General features: G+C 46.9%; 1 protein-coding gene across 1 annotated transcript in view; it reads left to right on the forward strand.

The window, feature by feature from the left end:
- Positions 1 to 222: 222 nt before the first annotated feature.
- Positions 223 to 14,366, forward strand: part of CDH2 (cadherin 2) — a 185,998-nt gene continuing 171,854 nt past the window's right edge. Inside the window, exon 1 of the mRNA XM_045006439.1 lies at positions 223 to 924. Within this exon, the coding sequence (XP_044862374.1) occupies positions 856 to 924 (69 nt within the window). The 5' untranslated portion in view covers positions 223 to 855. The remainder of the gene's footprint in view (positions 925 to 14,366) is intronic.

Genomic DNA, 14,366 nt, shown 5'->3' on the forward strand with positions numbered 1-14,366 from the left:
TTTGCAAACAATTCACAGACACCCCCAGTGACTCCCCTCTGGCTGCAGCAAACCCGCTTCTCCTGGGCGGCAGCTGCTGCCCACCCTGTGGGCGGATGATGCCTGGCGGGGCAGGGCTGAGCGGCTGCGGGTAGTTGGGTTCCCATTGGCCGCGCGGCCGGCAGGGAGAGCCAGGGAGGAGAAGCTGCCAGGCGCAGGGAAGGCGTATACACACACACGCACGCCGAGAGAGAGAGAGAGAGGCAGCGGCTGCTCCGGCTGGCATTGTTATCATTGTGCGAGCGGAGGGGTTTGTGCGCGGGGCTGCTCGGGGGAGGGGAGGAGTGAGAAAGTGCCGGGGAGAGAGAGTCGGGAGCGGAGCATGCAGCAGAGCGGGAGCAGCGGCGGGGCTGCCGGTGCACAGTGGGCTGCCCGCTGCGAGGAGACCTGCCTGCCCTGAACTCAGCCGAGGAGGACGCGCTCCAGGAGCAGGGAAAGCAGCAAAGGAGCCGCTGAGGAGCTAGAGCCGGCAGCGGCACTACTCGTCCCCCTGCCTTTTGTTTGCCCATCCTCCTCCTCCTCCTCCATCTCCACCAGCCCATCCCCTTCTCTCCCTGCACCAAGGACGGGGGGAAGCAGAGGAGCAGCCGCCTGACCCGGTGCCGAGTTTCACCCAGCCTCCGTCGCCTCCCCGCTGCACCCTGCACAGGAGCCAGCTAGAGCAGCCCCCGCAGTAGCGCCCCGGGCTCGGCGCCAGCCCAAGGGGGGGCAGACAGCGCCCGCAGCCGCCCCTGCTCCGCCGATCCCCGCACTTGCTCGGCATCCCGAGACCGCTGGTGGCCGCCGCCGCTCCCTCCCGCCACCCACCCCGCCTCCATGTGCCGGATAGCGGGAGCGCCGCCGCGGAGCCTGCTGCCGCTGCTGCTGCTGGCGGCCCTGCAGCAGGTAAAGGCGGAGGGGGGTCGGGGTTGTGGCTCTTTGTTCCCCTGCTCGCGGCGATGCCGGAGAAGGGGAGCGGGGGCGGGGGGGACACGGAGGGTGTCTGCGCTGCCCCGCAAGCTGGGTCTGTCTCCTCTGTCCCGGCAGGGGGCTGCAGGGAGCAGGTGGCTGCTTTCAACGGCTGGGGCCGGGGCGAGCCGAGGGGCAAAAATAATAAAAAAAAAAAAAGGTTGGGGAGACGCGAGCCGGTGCCCGAGCCTCGGGCTGGGAGGGCGGAGCTGGGGCCCCATCCCCGTGATACCCCCGCCTCGGGCAGGGGCGGCGGAGGAGCTGGTGCCCCACGAGGAAGGGATGTGAGCTGGTGGCTAGTGCTTCCGAGAGCGAGAGATGGTGCCTTGCTGCGTGGGAGAGGGGGTCCGCTCTGCCTGGGAGCTGGGGGCAGGGAGAGCAATAGCGGGGGGGGGTCCCATTATGCTTGGTGGTAGGGCTGGGGCAATAGCGGGGGTCCCCTGGGGTTGGGAGGACTGGGGGGAGAAGGGCGATAGCGGGGGTCTCATTGTGCTTGGGCTGGGCTAGGAGCTGTTCGCCTTTTGCTTGGTGGACCGGCTAGTAGGGAGGCAGGGGGCAGACTTCGGGTTGGGACCCTAGCCCGTTTCGGGGCGCCACCCCCGAGGTGCTATCGCTAGGGGGCACAAGCTGGAGCTCCGGCTTTGGGGAGGGGTCTCCGGGGATCGCCCCCAGGGCTCCGCTGAGGAGGAGCAGGCAGAGCCGCCGCCGCCTCCCCCAGCCATGTGCCCGCTAATCCTTTCCCGGGAAGAATTTAATCAGCCGCCTCCTCCGCCTGGCAGCCTCGCCTGCCCCCGCTGCTACTAACGGGGAATTTCCACTGGGACAGCTCCTCAGTCTGAATGTGTATCACAGCCCTGCCCCCTCTCCCGGGAGGGGACCCTAGCGCCTGGGAGGCCAGGGAGTGTCTGGCGCCTGGCAGGGTGTCCCGGGGGTAGGGGTCCGTTCAGTGTGAGGGGGAGTGGCTCTGGAGCAAGGGTTGAGCTGAGTAGTCTTAGGGTGGGCTGGTGCCCCTAGGATTGGGGTCCTGTGCAGCCTGTGTTTGGGGGGGAGGTAAGTTTAGGTGTCCTTAGAGTGGGTGAGTGTCTTTGGGATGGGACTCCTCTGTGTGTCTTTGTGTGTGTGTGTATGTTGAGTTGGAGGAGGGGGAAATATCCTTTGGAGGTCAAGGGAGGAGTGTGTACCTGGGATAGGGTGATCAGTGCGTGTCTAGGTCCCTAAATTCTGGGATGGGTATCCCCACTGTATGTCCTCCTCGATAAGGGGTTTGGGTGCTGCTGGCTAGGGGTAGGATGTTGTGTTTCTGGTGGTTGGGTGCACATCAGAGTTAGAAATGGGGGTTCTTGGGGTGGGGTGGGGTTACCCAATTCGCTTGTCCTTTCTAGGGTCGGAGATTGAGAGTGCTCCTGGGTCGGATGTTGGGGATGAATGTCATTGTCTGGGTTGTTGGCATTGCTATGAGTTGAGTGTGAAGCTGGGTGCAAGGGGCAGAGAGGGCAGTAAATCTGAGGGACAGATGGCACAGATCATCCCCCTTAATGGTATTTATGGTTGGGGCATTTCTGGCTCTCTGGAGGAGGGGAGCGCAGTGTGTGGGTATGAGGAGAAGGAGGGTATCACTATCAGGACAGTGTGTATATGCTGAGTGGAGCAGGCTGGTAGCTGTGGCTGGCCTCCCCCTCGTCCTGCAGGGGCTGGTGACTGGGTAGGCGGAGGCTGTAGCAGCAGCAGCAGCAGAGTCACTGTCCATGGTGCAGAGCCTGGATTACACGGTGACACTGAAATGAACTAAAGTCCCTCCTTGTTTTTCAGATAGCTCCACTCTCGCTTCCCCCCTCACCCGTTTCCAATCACTTTTTTCTGCCTCCTCCCCCACATTCTCTACCCCTTTACCAGGGTGTGATGGCTGCACCCCCTGCATAGGAGGTGCTGAAACATTGATTCTAAACAGCTGGGGGATTTTCTCTCTAGCTTAAGAGGATGTTAGTTTCTCTCGTGACAGAAAAGTGTCTGACTGGGCGCCAAGGTTCCTTCCATATGAAACTGCTGCCCTTCTCAGAAACTTGTTTTGATATGTCACTAAAAAGGTTGGTTTTGTTATCTGAGCTTGTGTGGGGGAGTCTGGATGGTCGTTGTTTCTGTGTTATTAACTTGGCAGAGCCTACCTGCAGCTTCTTTATGGGTGTTTTTGTGTGGCCTTTCTTGTAAGTGCCTTTCTGCTTCTGTTTATACACCATATCACTTAGTAAATCTTTAAATCATGAATTCTGCAGTAGGCTATTATTCTACCATCTTTTCAAGCAGGACTGATTTTTAAATTAAAACACAAACTATGAATTAAGGGCAGGAACTAGCCTAATTGCTTTTGTGTATCACTCAGCGTTGGGAAATCCAATTTCCCCCTTGTTTGGGTATCTACTAATTCAGGTTAGGGCTGTTTTTAATAGGGTGTGACAAAGTTGGAACTTAGGTATGAAATCAGTTTTATAACCCCGTGTCTGGAAACCAGTCTTTTATTTTAACAGATTTTTTTCTTGTGTACTGCTAAGAAAAAACTTACAATTAAGAGATGCATTCTTACAATTGAGAGATGCAACTTCTTTCCATATTGACTGCTTTTGGTAAATAGAAGTTAATTAGTGAGAGATTGTTCTAAAATGTCCAAGCTTCCTATTTGCTGTTAATTTGTTTATTTTGTCATTTCAAATCTTTGTTGTATTGAAGACATAAATTATTTCCACAAGTTATTGATGACTTGATCATTTGTTAGTGGTGTAGTGAAACTGTCAGAATTGAGTTATTTGAAAGATCATTAGAACTGGAAAAATATCAGGAGTCAGACCTTTGTAACTTCAGTTTATGTTTGAGAAAGGTGGGATTTAAGAGCAGATACTAAACTCAGTTTTTCAGCAACATATGCAGAACATTTGAGATTAGAAACTGGCCCTTAGTCTCTGGTGATGAACTATTTTAATGTGATTCTGTAGCTGCTATGCAAAAGCTTAACATCAAAGCGGAGGGGAGGGAAGAGAAGGCAAAATGAGAGATTTGTTTTACTATAAGAATTGTGGGGGGAGTGGTAAATAATGAAGAGGATAGGTCATTGATACAGAGCAATCTGGATGGCTTGGTAAACTGGGCATAAACAAACAATTTGTGTTTTAATATGGCTAAATGTAGATATATACATCTAGGAACAAAGAATGTAGGACATACTTACACAATGGGGAACTGTATTCTGGGAAGCAGAGACCCTGGACATTTTTTGCAGGGGTTTTGGTAGATAATCAGCTGAACAAGATTTCTTAGTATGATGCTGTGACCAAAAGAGCTAATGTGATCCTTGCATGCATAAACAGGGGGATCTCGAGTAGGAGTAGAGAAATTATTTTACCTCTATATTTGGCACAGGTGTGACTGCTGCTGGAATACTGTGTCCTGTTCTGGTGTCCACAATTTAAGAAGGATGTTGATAAATTGGAGAGGGTTCAGAGAAGAGCCATGAGAATTATTAAAGGATTAGAAAGCATGCCTTACAGTGATAGACTCAAAGTGCTCAATCTATTTGGCTTAACAAATAAAAGGTTAAGGGGTGACTTGATTTATTGTCTATAAGGACCTATATGGGAAACCAATATTTTAAAATGGGCTCTTCTGTCTATCAGATAACATGATCTAGTGGTTGGAAGTTGAAGCTAGACAAATTAAGACTGGAAATAAGGCATACATTTTTAACAGTGAGAGGAAATAACCATTGTCAAGGGTTGTGGTGAAGTCTCCATTGGTGACTGTTTTTAAATTAAGATTGGCTGTTATTCTGAAAGATCTGCTCTATTATTTTGGGGACGTTCTATGGCTAATACAAGAGGGCGGATTAGATGGTCACTTCTGGCCTTCAAATCTATGAAAACATCAACCGCTACCATTGGTGCTTAAACTGGGGATAAGGACAAAATTGAAATGGAAACAGGAAAGCTGGATGGAGAATGAAGAAATAAGGTGAGGGAGTGGTGCTGTTGTCAAACATTTGTTGGGAAGGGGAATAGCAATTAAGTACTCAGAAAGGGGGACAATAATTTTTAATCAATGAAAGATGATTGGATGGTGCTCAGACTAGGGTGATGGACATGTTAGAAAAAATAAGTAATAATGTGCTATGGAGTCTTTTACTCCTAAATTGCTGGTTTGAACTTAACCTAGAATGACAGAATGAAAGTTAATACTGTTTGAAGACTGTATTGGTTTTATTACATTTCGTAGTAAATTTATCCATGTGGCAAAACCACCAGCCTAAGTGACATCCCTGCTAGCAGCATCAGCGAGAACCAAATGATTGAATTCCTGTGTAGAATACTTGCCAGGTGTAGACTTTCATGATTTTCAGTGGAAGGGTCTATATAGGTGCAAAACATTATTATTAGTATTCCAAGTACATCCACTTTTAGGGTATGTGGAAAACTTTTAACCTGGTAAGATCTGATGTCAAGATTTTATTTTCTCCTGGATCACTAAAACCTATAACCACCAAAGGAGCTACAGTCATGGTATGGTCTAGGTGTTAGTGATGTCATCCACACTTCCTGGGAAAATGCAGAAAAGTAAAAAAGAAGGAACTCGTTTCTTTTTACATTGTTTTACTGCTGTTATTAAACTTGCAGATACCATTAAAAGATGTTTTGTGAAATGATTTGGGATCTTTTGCAGCTTTTTTCATTTATTTTAGAATATATCAGATCTTTAAGTCTGAAACTTACTTCTTTGAGATAAAATAACTGGGTTTTGACACACATAAATTACTTTGTACTTTATGAACCCAGTTCATTTTGTTTTGCTATTAAGATGATAGAGTTACATTAGCATAATATATTATGTTTATATTACGTATGTTCAGGAAGTTAAAGTAAGCTTATATAAATAAACCATACATTTTTAATCTGTTTATAAAGCCTCCCTCTTCTTTCCTTTAAGCCCCCATTGGCACTCCCACACACATACACACAACTTGCTCTGGTGCAATTTTGAAATACAAGCCAATAAATAAATTCAGCTTAAGATGTCAGAATAAATAATACAAAATATGTTTGGGAACTTTAGTGAAGTGGCCTTATTTTAAAACTGCAATTAATTTGGCACAGGATATGTATATCCAAAAGTTTAGTTACGCCTCTTCATTGGTTTCATCTGGCTACTACTCAAGTCAATGGCAAACTCCCAGTAACTTCATTGGGAGCCACATCAGGCTCCATCGTAATACAGGTGATTTTTTCCAGAGCAAGTGAAACTTATAGAGTTATTTAAATAATTTTTAAATAATTAAAGAAGTATGCAAGCTATAAAAACGTACTGTATAAATGTAAGAATAGCTTGAGGAAGTTGGGAGTAAAGTTATTTTTACTCACTAGAGATCATACATAAGTGACTCATGCTCTGCTTCTTTTCTCATCTTGTGATTGTTTGTACTCACTCATTTGTGAAAATGAATTATTCCCCCATATGTGGTATAGTCTTTTGTACCATATGATTTTTTTCCAGTTTATATAGAGAATGAGGAGTGCAGTAGAATGTCTACATATAACAGTATTTTGGATAACTGAATGGCTTAAAATCACCTCCCTGTTTTGCTATTGACCTATCGGTTACCTTTACAAAAGTACAGCATCAAAGGCTTTTTTATACATTTTGCTGAATAATGCTATATTTTCTTGCTTTGTTCTTTTATTTATCATTTTGAGAAATATATCATGGAATGTATATCTTCCTTCTGTTATGTCTTTGTCCTCCTCCTTTCTTATGTTAAAAATTAAAATATATATTGATTGAATATTGAAGTCCCCAATTCAATAAAGACTTTTACACGTGCTTAAGTTTGTGTATGTGAGTAGTCCCAGTGGGACTATGCACAGATGTAAAGATAAGTATGTGCATAAAAGTTTGCAGGACTGGTCCAAAAGTACCACTTTTAGGCTCAACTCCCAAAGTACTGCATATCAATCTGTCCCTGTAAGGCTAGTTAATCAGCCCAGAGTTCAGCCTTAAGATTCATTTCCTTTTTTGGGAGGTGAGGGAGTGGAGGGCAGGGGTGTTAAATAACTTCTCTGACATGCCTTAAAATAACATGTTTTTAGTTACACTTCCTTTTTAAAAAAGAAACCCTTTACTAAAGAAACCCAATATTATATCCATTTAAAAACTCATTCTTACAGTTTCATGAGTGCACAGGGCACCTGATTAGGATAGAGGAGGTGTCATTGTTCTCAACAAATGTATAAAAATCATGGTCCTTTCCGCAACCTGTGTGCCCCAATCCTGCAAAGATGTCTTTAACTTAATTTTAGGAGGAAAAGATAGTATTCTTTCTCATACGCACGTAGTCCCATTGAACTCAGGGTGAGATTACTCATGTGTGTATAGTGTAGGATGCAAGAAGATAAGTCACAGATGAAAGGAGGTGTGTGTGAAAGTGATACCTTTTTTGCTTTAAGATGATTATTATTATAATAATAAACTAAATTTCAACTATCCCCTTCTGCCCCAGCGTAGCCTTTGTTAATTGACTGATTAAATATCGGCCTCCTTAGAGGGTTGGCCTTGAGGGGAATGTAGGAGGAAGGGGCAGTGTCCTTAAATATGGATCAAGGAAAGCTTATATTGTATCAAAACCAGCTATTGAAAGAATTTTTAGTTTGTTACTGATTTGAGAAGGATCAGTTTTGGTCTGGGTATCAGGATTACTCAACTTCACTTTGCAATTCTTTTACCAGTTCACAAGACAACACCCTAATCTTCATGATTAACAATTGGGTCTGATCCTGCAATTTTTACTCAAGTCCATGGGAGTTTGGTTTGGCCTGAGTGAGGAGAGAAAATGTAGGCTTTCAATTTTCATAAATGATTTATGAGAACTGGGTTTGCAGCTTCCAAAATGGCAGGTCCATCACTGCCAAGTCTTTTGAACATTTTGCTTAAATTATTGTTTTGTTTCAGTCAATATTTATGGATTTGATTTATAAACACACTCATAAAAGCAATGTTTATCCTTTCCTCTAGGCGTGACTTGACATATTTAAAAAATACATTTGTACAAACTCCTCCAGGGACTCCATTTTTTCCCAATAATATATAATCATCACCCAGCAGCTTAACATAGTTCAGATCTTATGATATCCCACCAATCCCTGGCAGCTAGGGAAAAGAAGTAGGCCTTGCAAGTGCTCTGAAGGTCAATAAAATAGACAGGGCCATCCTTAGGATTTATGGGGCCCTATGCAGTATTATTAAATTGGTGCCCCTATGCCCGACTTGCTCTTTGCAACACAAACAGGCTTACAGTATTGGAAAACTTGCCACGTGCACTTTATTAAAAACAGTTTAATTGTGCCACCTTCATCCCTAATCCCTGCACTTCCCTCCCACCTGCACCCCCAACCCCACGCTGCCAGCATGCCCTGCCACACCGCCCCCCTGCCCAAGACCCCCCACCCCCTTATGCCCAGCAGCCCCCATGCCCAGTGGCCCCTCAACCAGAGATCTCCATCTCTGATCCCTGTGCCCAGTGATCTCCCACCTACAGCCCCCCAAAACTGCCCAGTGCCCCTCTCACAGCCCCCCCACTGCCCAGCACCCCATATTCCTGAGGGAATTCAGCACCAAAAATTAAATTGTGTGCACAATATTTTAAAATTCTACAAATGTCAATAAATAAATGTGGAGGCTCCAGCATGGCAGTGGCAAGCATAGGCCACTGGCTGCATGGAGGTGGGAGATCACCCTGCAGCCTTCTCCCTCCCCTCCCCTCCTCTCTGAGGATAGGGACTTGGCAGTAAGATACCTCTGTGTGCACCTCAAAAAGCCACAGGGAAGTGTTTTACATGATGGCTGGGATGTCTGCCATGACCCAAAATCCATTTGAATGACAAAAAAGAAATACACCTCTACCCTGATATAACGCTGTCCTTGGGAGCCAAAAAATCTTACTGCGTTATAGGTGAAACCGTGTTCTATCGAACTTGCTTTGATCCGCCAGAATGCGCAGTCCCACCCCCCTGGAGCACTGCTTTACTGCGTTACATCTGAATTTATGTTATATTGGGTCGCGTTATATCGGGGTAGAGGTGTAGCTGATACCAATGGCTGAGTTCAGCCCTCATCCAGGTCCTTGCTTGCCACCGCACTGGGCCATCAACTCCCAAATGGCCATTCATTCACCCTAAAATAGAGGATTTCTCTCTAATCCTGAAAAGTAAAGAGGTGCTTGGGATGTGCAGTTTAAAAAGAAAAGGAATTATATTCACACACCAGACTTTTTTCTGCCTTGATTTACACACCTGGTTGCCACACATGGCTCAGTGGGATTGTACTGGGTATAACTCAGCACACAGTTTCAACAGTGCTTCAACAGTGGGGCTGGAGCCATAACCAGCCAAGTCTCATTTGAACAGTGGCTCTTGTTTTGGATTATTTAAGGCAGTTTTTAAAGGTCTTTCCCAAGGGTGAGGAGGAAGGTGCTGTATTCTTGAAGGGACCTTTAAAATCCCACTCAACTCTGCACTGTTTAGAACTCTCCCGTGTTGAAAATGCTACCAGCTTGAGAGACAGCCTTTGAGATACTTGGATCTACAAGAAAAAAAAAAGTCCCTTTATCTAAATAAAAAGTTTTCAGCTATTCCAGCCTTGTCAAGTGTGAGTCTGTCCTCCTGCCCAGCTAAGTGGTCACTCCCTTCCTTGCATTCTGCAGCCCTGATTGCTGCTTTTCTGCTCCAGGTACATCCCCCTCCTCCATTTGTCAGTTTCCTCCTGTTGACACCTGAATATTGTGAATGGGCAGGAAAAGCAAATGCCACCTTCTTTTATTTTCCTTTAACTTTCCCTCCTTGCCAGCCTGGTTGTGTGTGTGCCTCTCCCTCCTCCCAGCACCCGTCTGCTGCTAATCCCTGCTGGGGAAGGAAGGAGAGGAAAAGGTGATGGTCCAAAGGGGATCCTCGGCATCTGGACTTAAACTTCAGAGAAGTGGGAGGTGGAGTGAAAAGGAGACTAGGAGAGAAATTGCAGGGAATTGCCTGCCGGTCAGGGCACGTGGGCAGAAGAGGGGAGAGGTGCAGGTACAGCGTGGGGCTGCTCAGAACAGCTGCTCTCCCCCAGGGTCACCATCCTGCTCCCTAGAAGGCCCTAGCGCGTTCGCTGCTCGCTCACTGAGCCAGACAAAGAAACCCCCCGCCCCCAGCTCTTTTGCTCTTTTCCCTTCCCAGCCCAGCTCCCCTCAGCCCAGTTCCTCCTACGCCCGCCCCCCCCCCCACTGGTTCCCCGAAGTCCTGTGCCTGGCTCTACCCCCCTGAGCTCGGCTCCCCGCGCCCAGCCTCCCCCGGCTCTGTTCCCAGCCTTGCCTTGCCCCCCGCCACCTGGCCTGGCTCCCCCTGCTCACTCACATGGAGACTTTGGCTCCTGGCCCCGCCCAAGCTGGAGCCCTCAGCCGGCTGGCTGGCTGGCTGAGGAGTGAGTGAGTGAGTGGAGGGGTGGTGCCAGGGGGTCAGGTTGGGGAGAAGCCTGCTGGCCTAGAGCGGGGGAGGGGCCAGAGTGGAGTCCGTGCTGCAGCCAGCGAGGGTGGTGCCTCAAATTTTCAGATGCCCTACGCAGCTGCGTATGCTGCATATGCCTGAGGACAGCCCTGAAAGTAGATTTTTAGATATGTTAACAGCAAAATATTTTGTAAGGAGCAGCATTACATAATGGCATAATGCATATACATAATGGCAAATCAGATTTAGGAAGTGTGTGTGTTTTCCTTTTAAAATAAACTGTGGAGCACAATTCAAAATAGTAGTTTTGTCCTTTTACATTCTTTTAAGATATATAAAGATGGCCTCAAGCTTTTCCAAAGTTTCGTTTCTTTTCTTTTCAAAATTGGAATATTGGGATCTTTGTTCTCTATGCTTAATGGAAACCCTTGACCTCTTTGGTGGATCAAATATTTTAGAAGTTTAACTATATCCCCTGCTCTCCCAGTTGTACGAAAGGAGAGCTGCAACTCCAGCAGCCTCATGTTACATCAGGTACTCCAATGAGGCACTTGTGCTCTAGCAAAGAGAGTGAAGTAAGGACCTGGTGTGTGGGGATGGAACAAAAGCAAGAAAATGATGTTTGGAGTTCTTTATGAACTGAAAAGCAGTAGTCCATGACAACAACTTTCTTTTTGCTTTGCAATTCATTTTACAATAGGAATGGGTGGAAAAGCAGATTTTTTTGTCATTTGAGATAAAGTAAGTATTTTAAAGAAAACTTAACTGTTGGTTTAAGAATCAAAAATTGCCTATTTGAAATCCCCTGGCTTAATGGGATACAACACCAGATTAGATCTGAAGAACTTTTAATGAAAACCAAATCAGGAGCATTTTAAATACAGCCAACTGAATAGCCATGAAGAGGTTGCTCTGAAACTGAATTTGGAAGCGTTGAGCTTACAAAATAAAAACTTGAATGAAAGGAACATTTCTTCCACCAGTTGTAGCCAGCAGTGGAAAACAATGCCCCAATCTTGCAAAGAATTACACATAAGTTTAGATTTAAATTTATGAGTAGTCCTACAAGGTGAAATCTTGGCCAGCATTAAAGGTAATGGGAAAAACTCTCATTTACTTCAATGGGGCCAGGATTTCAATCATTGACTTTAATGGGACTGCATCCTTGTTTGAAGTTAAGCACATACATAAGTGTTTGCAGGATTGCGGCCCAAATGTAACATTATGTCTGGCCACAATTGCAAATTAATGTGCAATTATTAAGAAGAAAGAGCTGAACTACCCAGTAGTTTTCTGTGTCTTAGGGTACGTCTACACTACGGGATTATTCCGAATTTACATAAACCGGTTTAGCAAAACAGATTGTATAAAATCGAGTGTGCGCGGCCACACTAAACACATTAAATCGGTGGTGTGCGTCCACAGTCCGAGGCTAGCGTCGATTTCTGGAGCATTGCACTGCGGGTAGCTATTCCGTAGCTATCCCATAGTTCCCGCAGCCTCCCCCGCCCCTTGGAATTTCCGGGTTGAGATCCCAGTGCCTGATGGGGCAAAAATCATTGTCGCGGGTGGTTCTGGGTAAATGTCGTCAGTCACTCCTGCCGCTGGGAAAGCAACGGCAGACAAGCATTTCGTGCCTTTTTTCCCTGGATTGCCCTGGCAGATGCCATAGCATGGCAATCATGGAGCCTGTTTTGCCTTTTGTGACTGTCACCGTATGTGTACTAGATGCCGCTCACAGAGGCGATTCAGCAGCGCTACACAGCAGCATGCTTTTGCTTTTGCATGATAGCAGAGATGGTTACCAACCATATTGCACCATCTACCATACCATAAATTGGTAATAAGATGATCGTGGCTACCAGTCCTTTTGCACTGCACCATTTGCTGCTGTCATAAGTGCTCCTGGCTGAGATCAGCCAGGGGCGCAAAAGCCAAAATTGGGAATGACTCCCTGAGTCAATCCCTCCTTTTTGGGATCTAGAAATAGAATCAGTCCTGCCTAGAATATGGGCAAGTGTACTAGAGAACCACTGTATCATAGAACCAGAGAGCACAGCTGCTCTGTGTCAGATCCTGCAGAAATTATGAGCTGTATGCTATTCACAGGGGGTGCTCCTGCAACAACCCCACCTGTTCATTCTGTTCTTCCCAGCCTTCCTGGGCTACCATAGCATTGTCCCCCCACTTGTGTGATGACACAGTGACTTGTTAGTGAGAAATGAGTGGAAGGCAGCGTCCAGCTGCTATGATAGTCCAGACAGGACATTAAGCAGTGTGTAGGAGAGGAGCCCAGCATCCCACTGCTAGTCCAGGAGCAACTGAATCTTTTCTTTACACATGAAGGGTGGGGGCTGATGGAGCTCAGCCCCCTGTTGCTATGATGAAGACGGTTACCAGCCATATTGCACCATCTACCAGGAAAAATTAGGGCCAGGCGCCCTTGATCGACCTGACGGATGCTAGTCAGCATGGTTACCAGCCCTTTTGCACTGCCCCATGTGCCAATAGGCTGATGGTGCAAAATGACTGGTACCCGTCCTCACCATCAGCCACCCATGGCGGGGGGGGGGGGGGCAAGGATGTTGGTGTTGAGTGCTGCAGCATCGCGTCTATCTGCAGCATTCAGTAAAGATAGGGTGACATGTAAAAGAGTCAAGAGAGGATTGTTTTCCCTTTCACTTCTGGGGGTGGGTGGGTGGGGGGGGGGTGCGTAAATTGCCGAGCTATGCCCTGACCCACAGCGGACACTGTGTTTGACCCTAGAAACATTTGGAGCTCAGCCAAGAACGCGTAGTGTAGACCAGGCCTTACACTGCAACTTTCTGTAATGCATGGAAACCAGAAAATAGACTTGATTAGAAACTACCTATATACTTAGGGTAACTAACTATAACCGAGGTTAGCTTAGCTTGGGTGTAAAGCCCTATCCGCATTACTGTGTCCTCATTGTTTCTTCCTCACCTGTATGTGAGGAAGAACAGGAACAGAAATCATGGAACAGGTCCTCAAGGAATCAATCCTGAACCACTTAAAGGAGGGGAAAGTGATCAGGAACAGTCAGTATGGATTCACCAAGGGCAAGTCATGCCTGACTAACCTAATTGCCTTCTATGACGAGATAACCGGCTCTGTGGATGAGGGGAAAGCAGTGGATGTACTATTTCTGGACTTTAGCAAAGCTTTTGATACAGTCTCCCACAGTATTCTTGCCAGCAAGTTAAAGAAGTATGGGCTGGATGAATGGACGGTAAGGTGGATAGAAAACTGGCTAGATGGTCGGGCTCAACAGGTAGTGATCAATGGTTCCATGTCTAGTTGGCAGCCGGTATCAAGTGGAGTGCCCCAAGGGTCGGTGCTGGGGCCGGTTTTATTCAATATCTTCATTAATGATCTGGAGGATGGTGTGGACTGCACCCTTAGCAAGTTTGCAGATGACACTAAACTGGGAGGAGTGGTTGATACGCTGGAGGGTAGGGCTAGGATACAGAGGGACCTAGACAAATTAGAGGATTGGGCCAAAAGAAATATGATGAGGTTCAACAAGGACAAGTGTAGAGTCCTGCACTTAGAACAGAAGAATCCCATGCACTGCTACAGACTAGGGACCGAATGGCTGGGCAGCAGTTCTGCAGAAAAGGACCTAGGGGTTACGGTGGACGAAAAGCTGAATATGAGTCAACAGTGTGCCCTTGTTGCCAAGAAGGCTAATGGCATTTTGGGTTGTATAAGTAGAGGCATTTCCAGCAGATCAAGGGATGTGATCATTCCCCTCTACTCAGCACTGGTGAGGCCTCATTTGGAGTACTGTGTCCAGTTTTGGGCCCCACACTACAAGAAGGATGTGGATAAATTGGAGAGAGTCCAGCG

This window comes from Mauremys mutica, chromosome 2 (genome assembly GCF_020497125.1).
Source record: "Mauremys mutica isolate MM-2020 ecotype Southern chromosome 2, ASM2049712v1, whole genome shotgun sequence".
Classification (NCBI taxonomy): Eukaryota; Metazoa; Chordata; order Testudines; family Geoemydidae; genus Mauremys; species Mauremys mutica.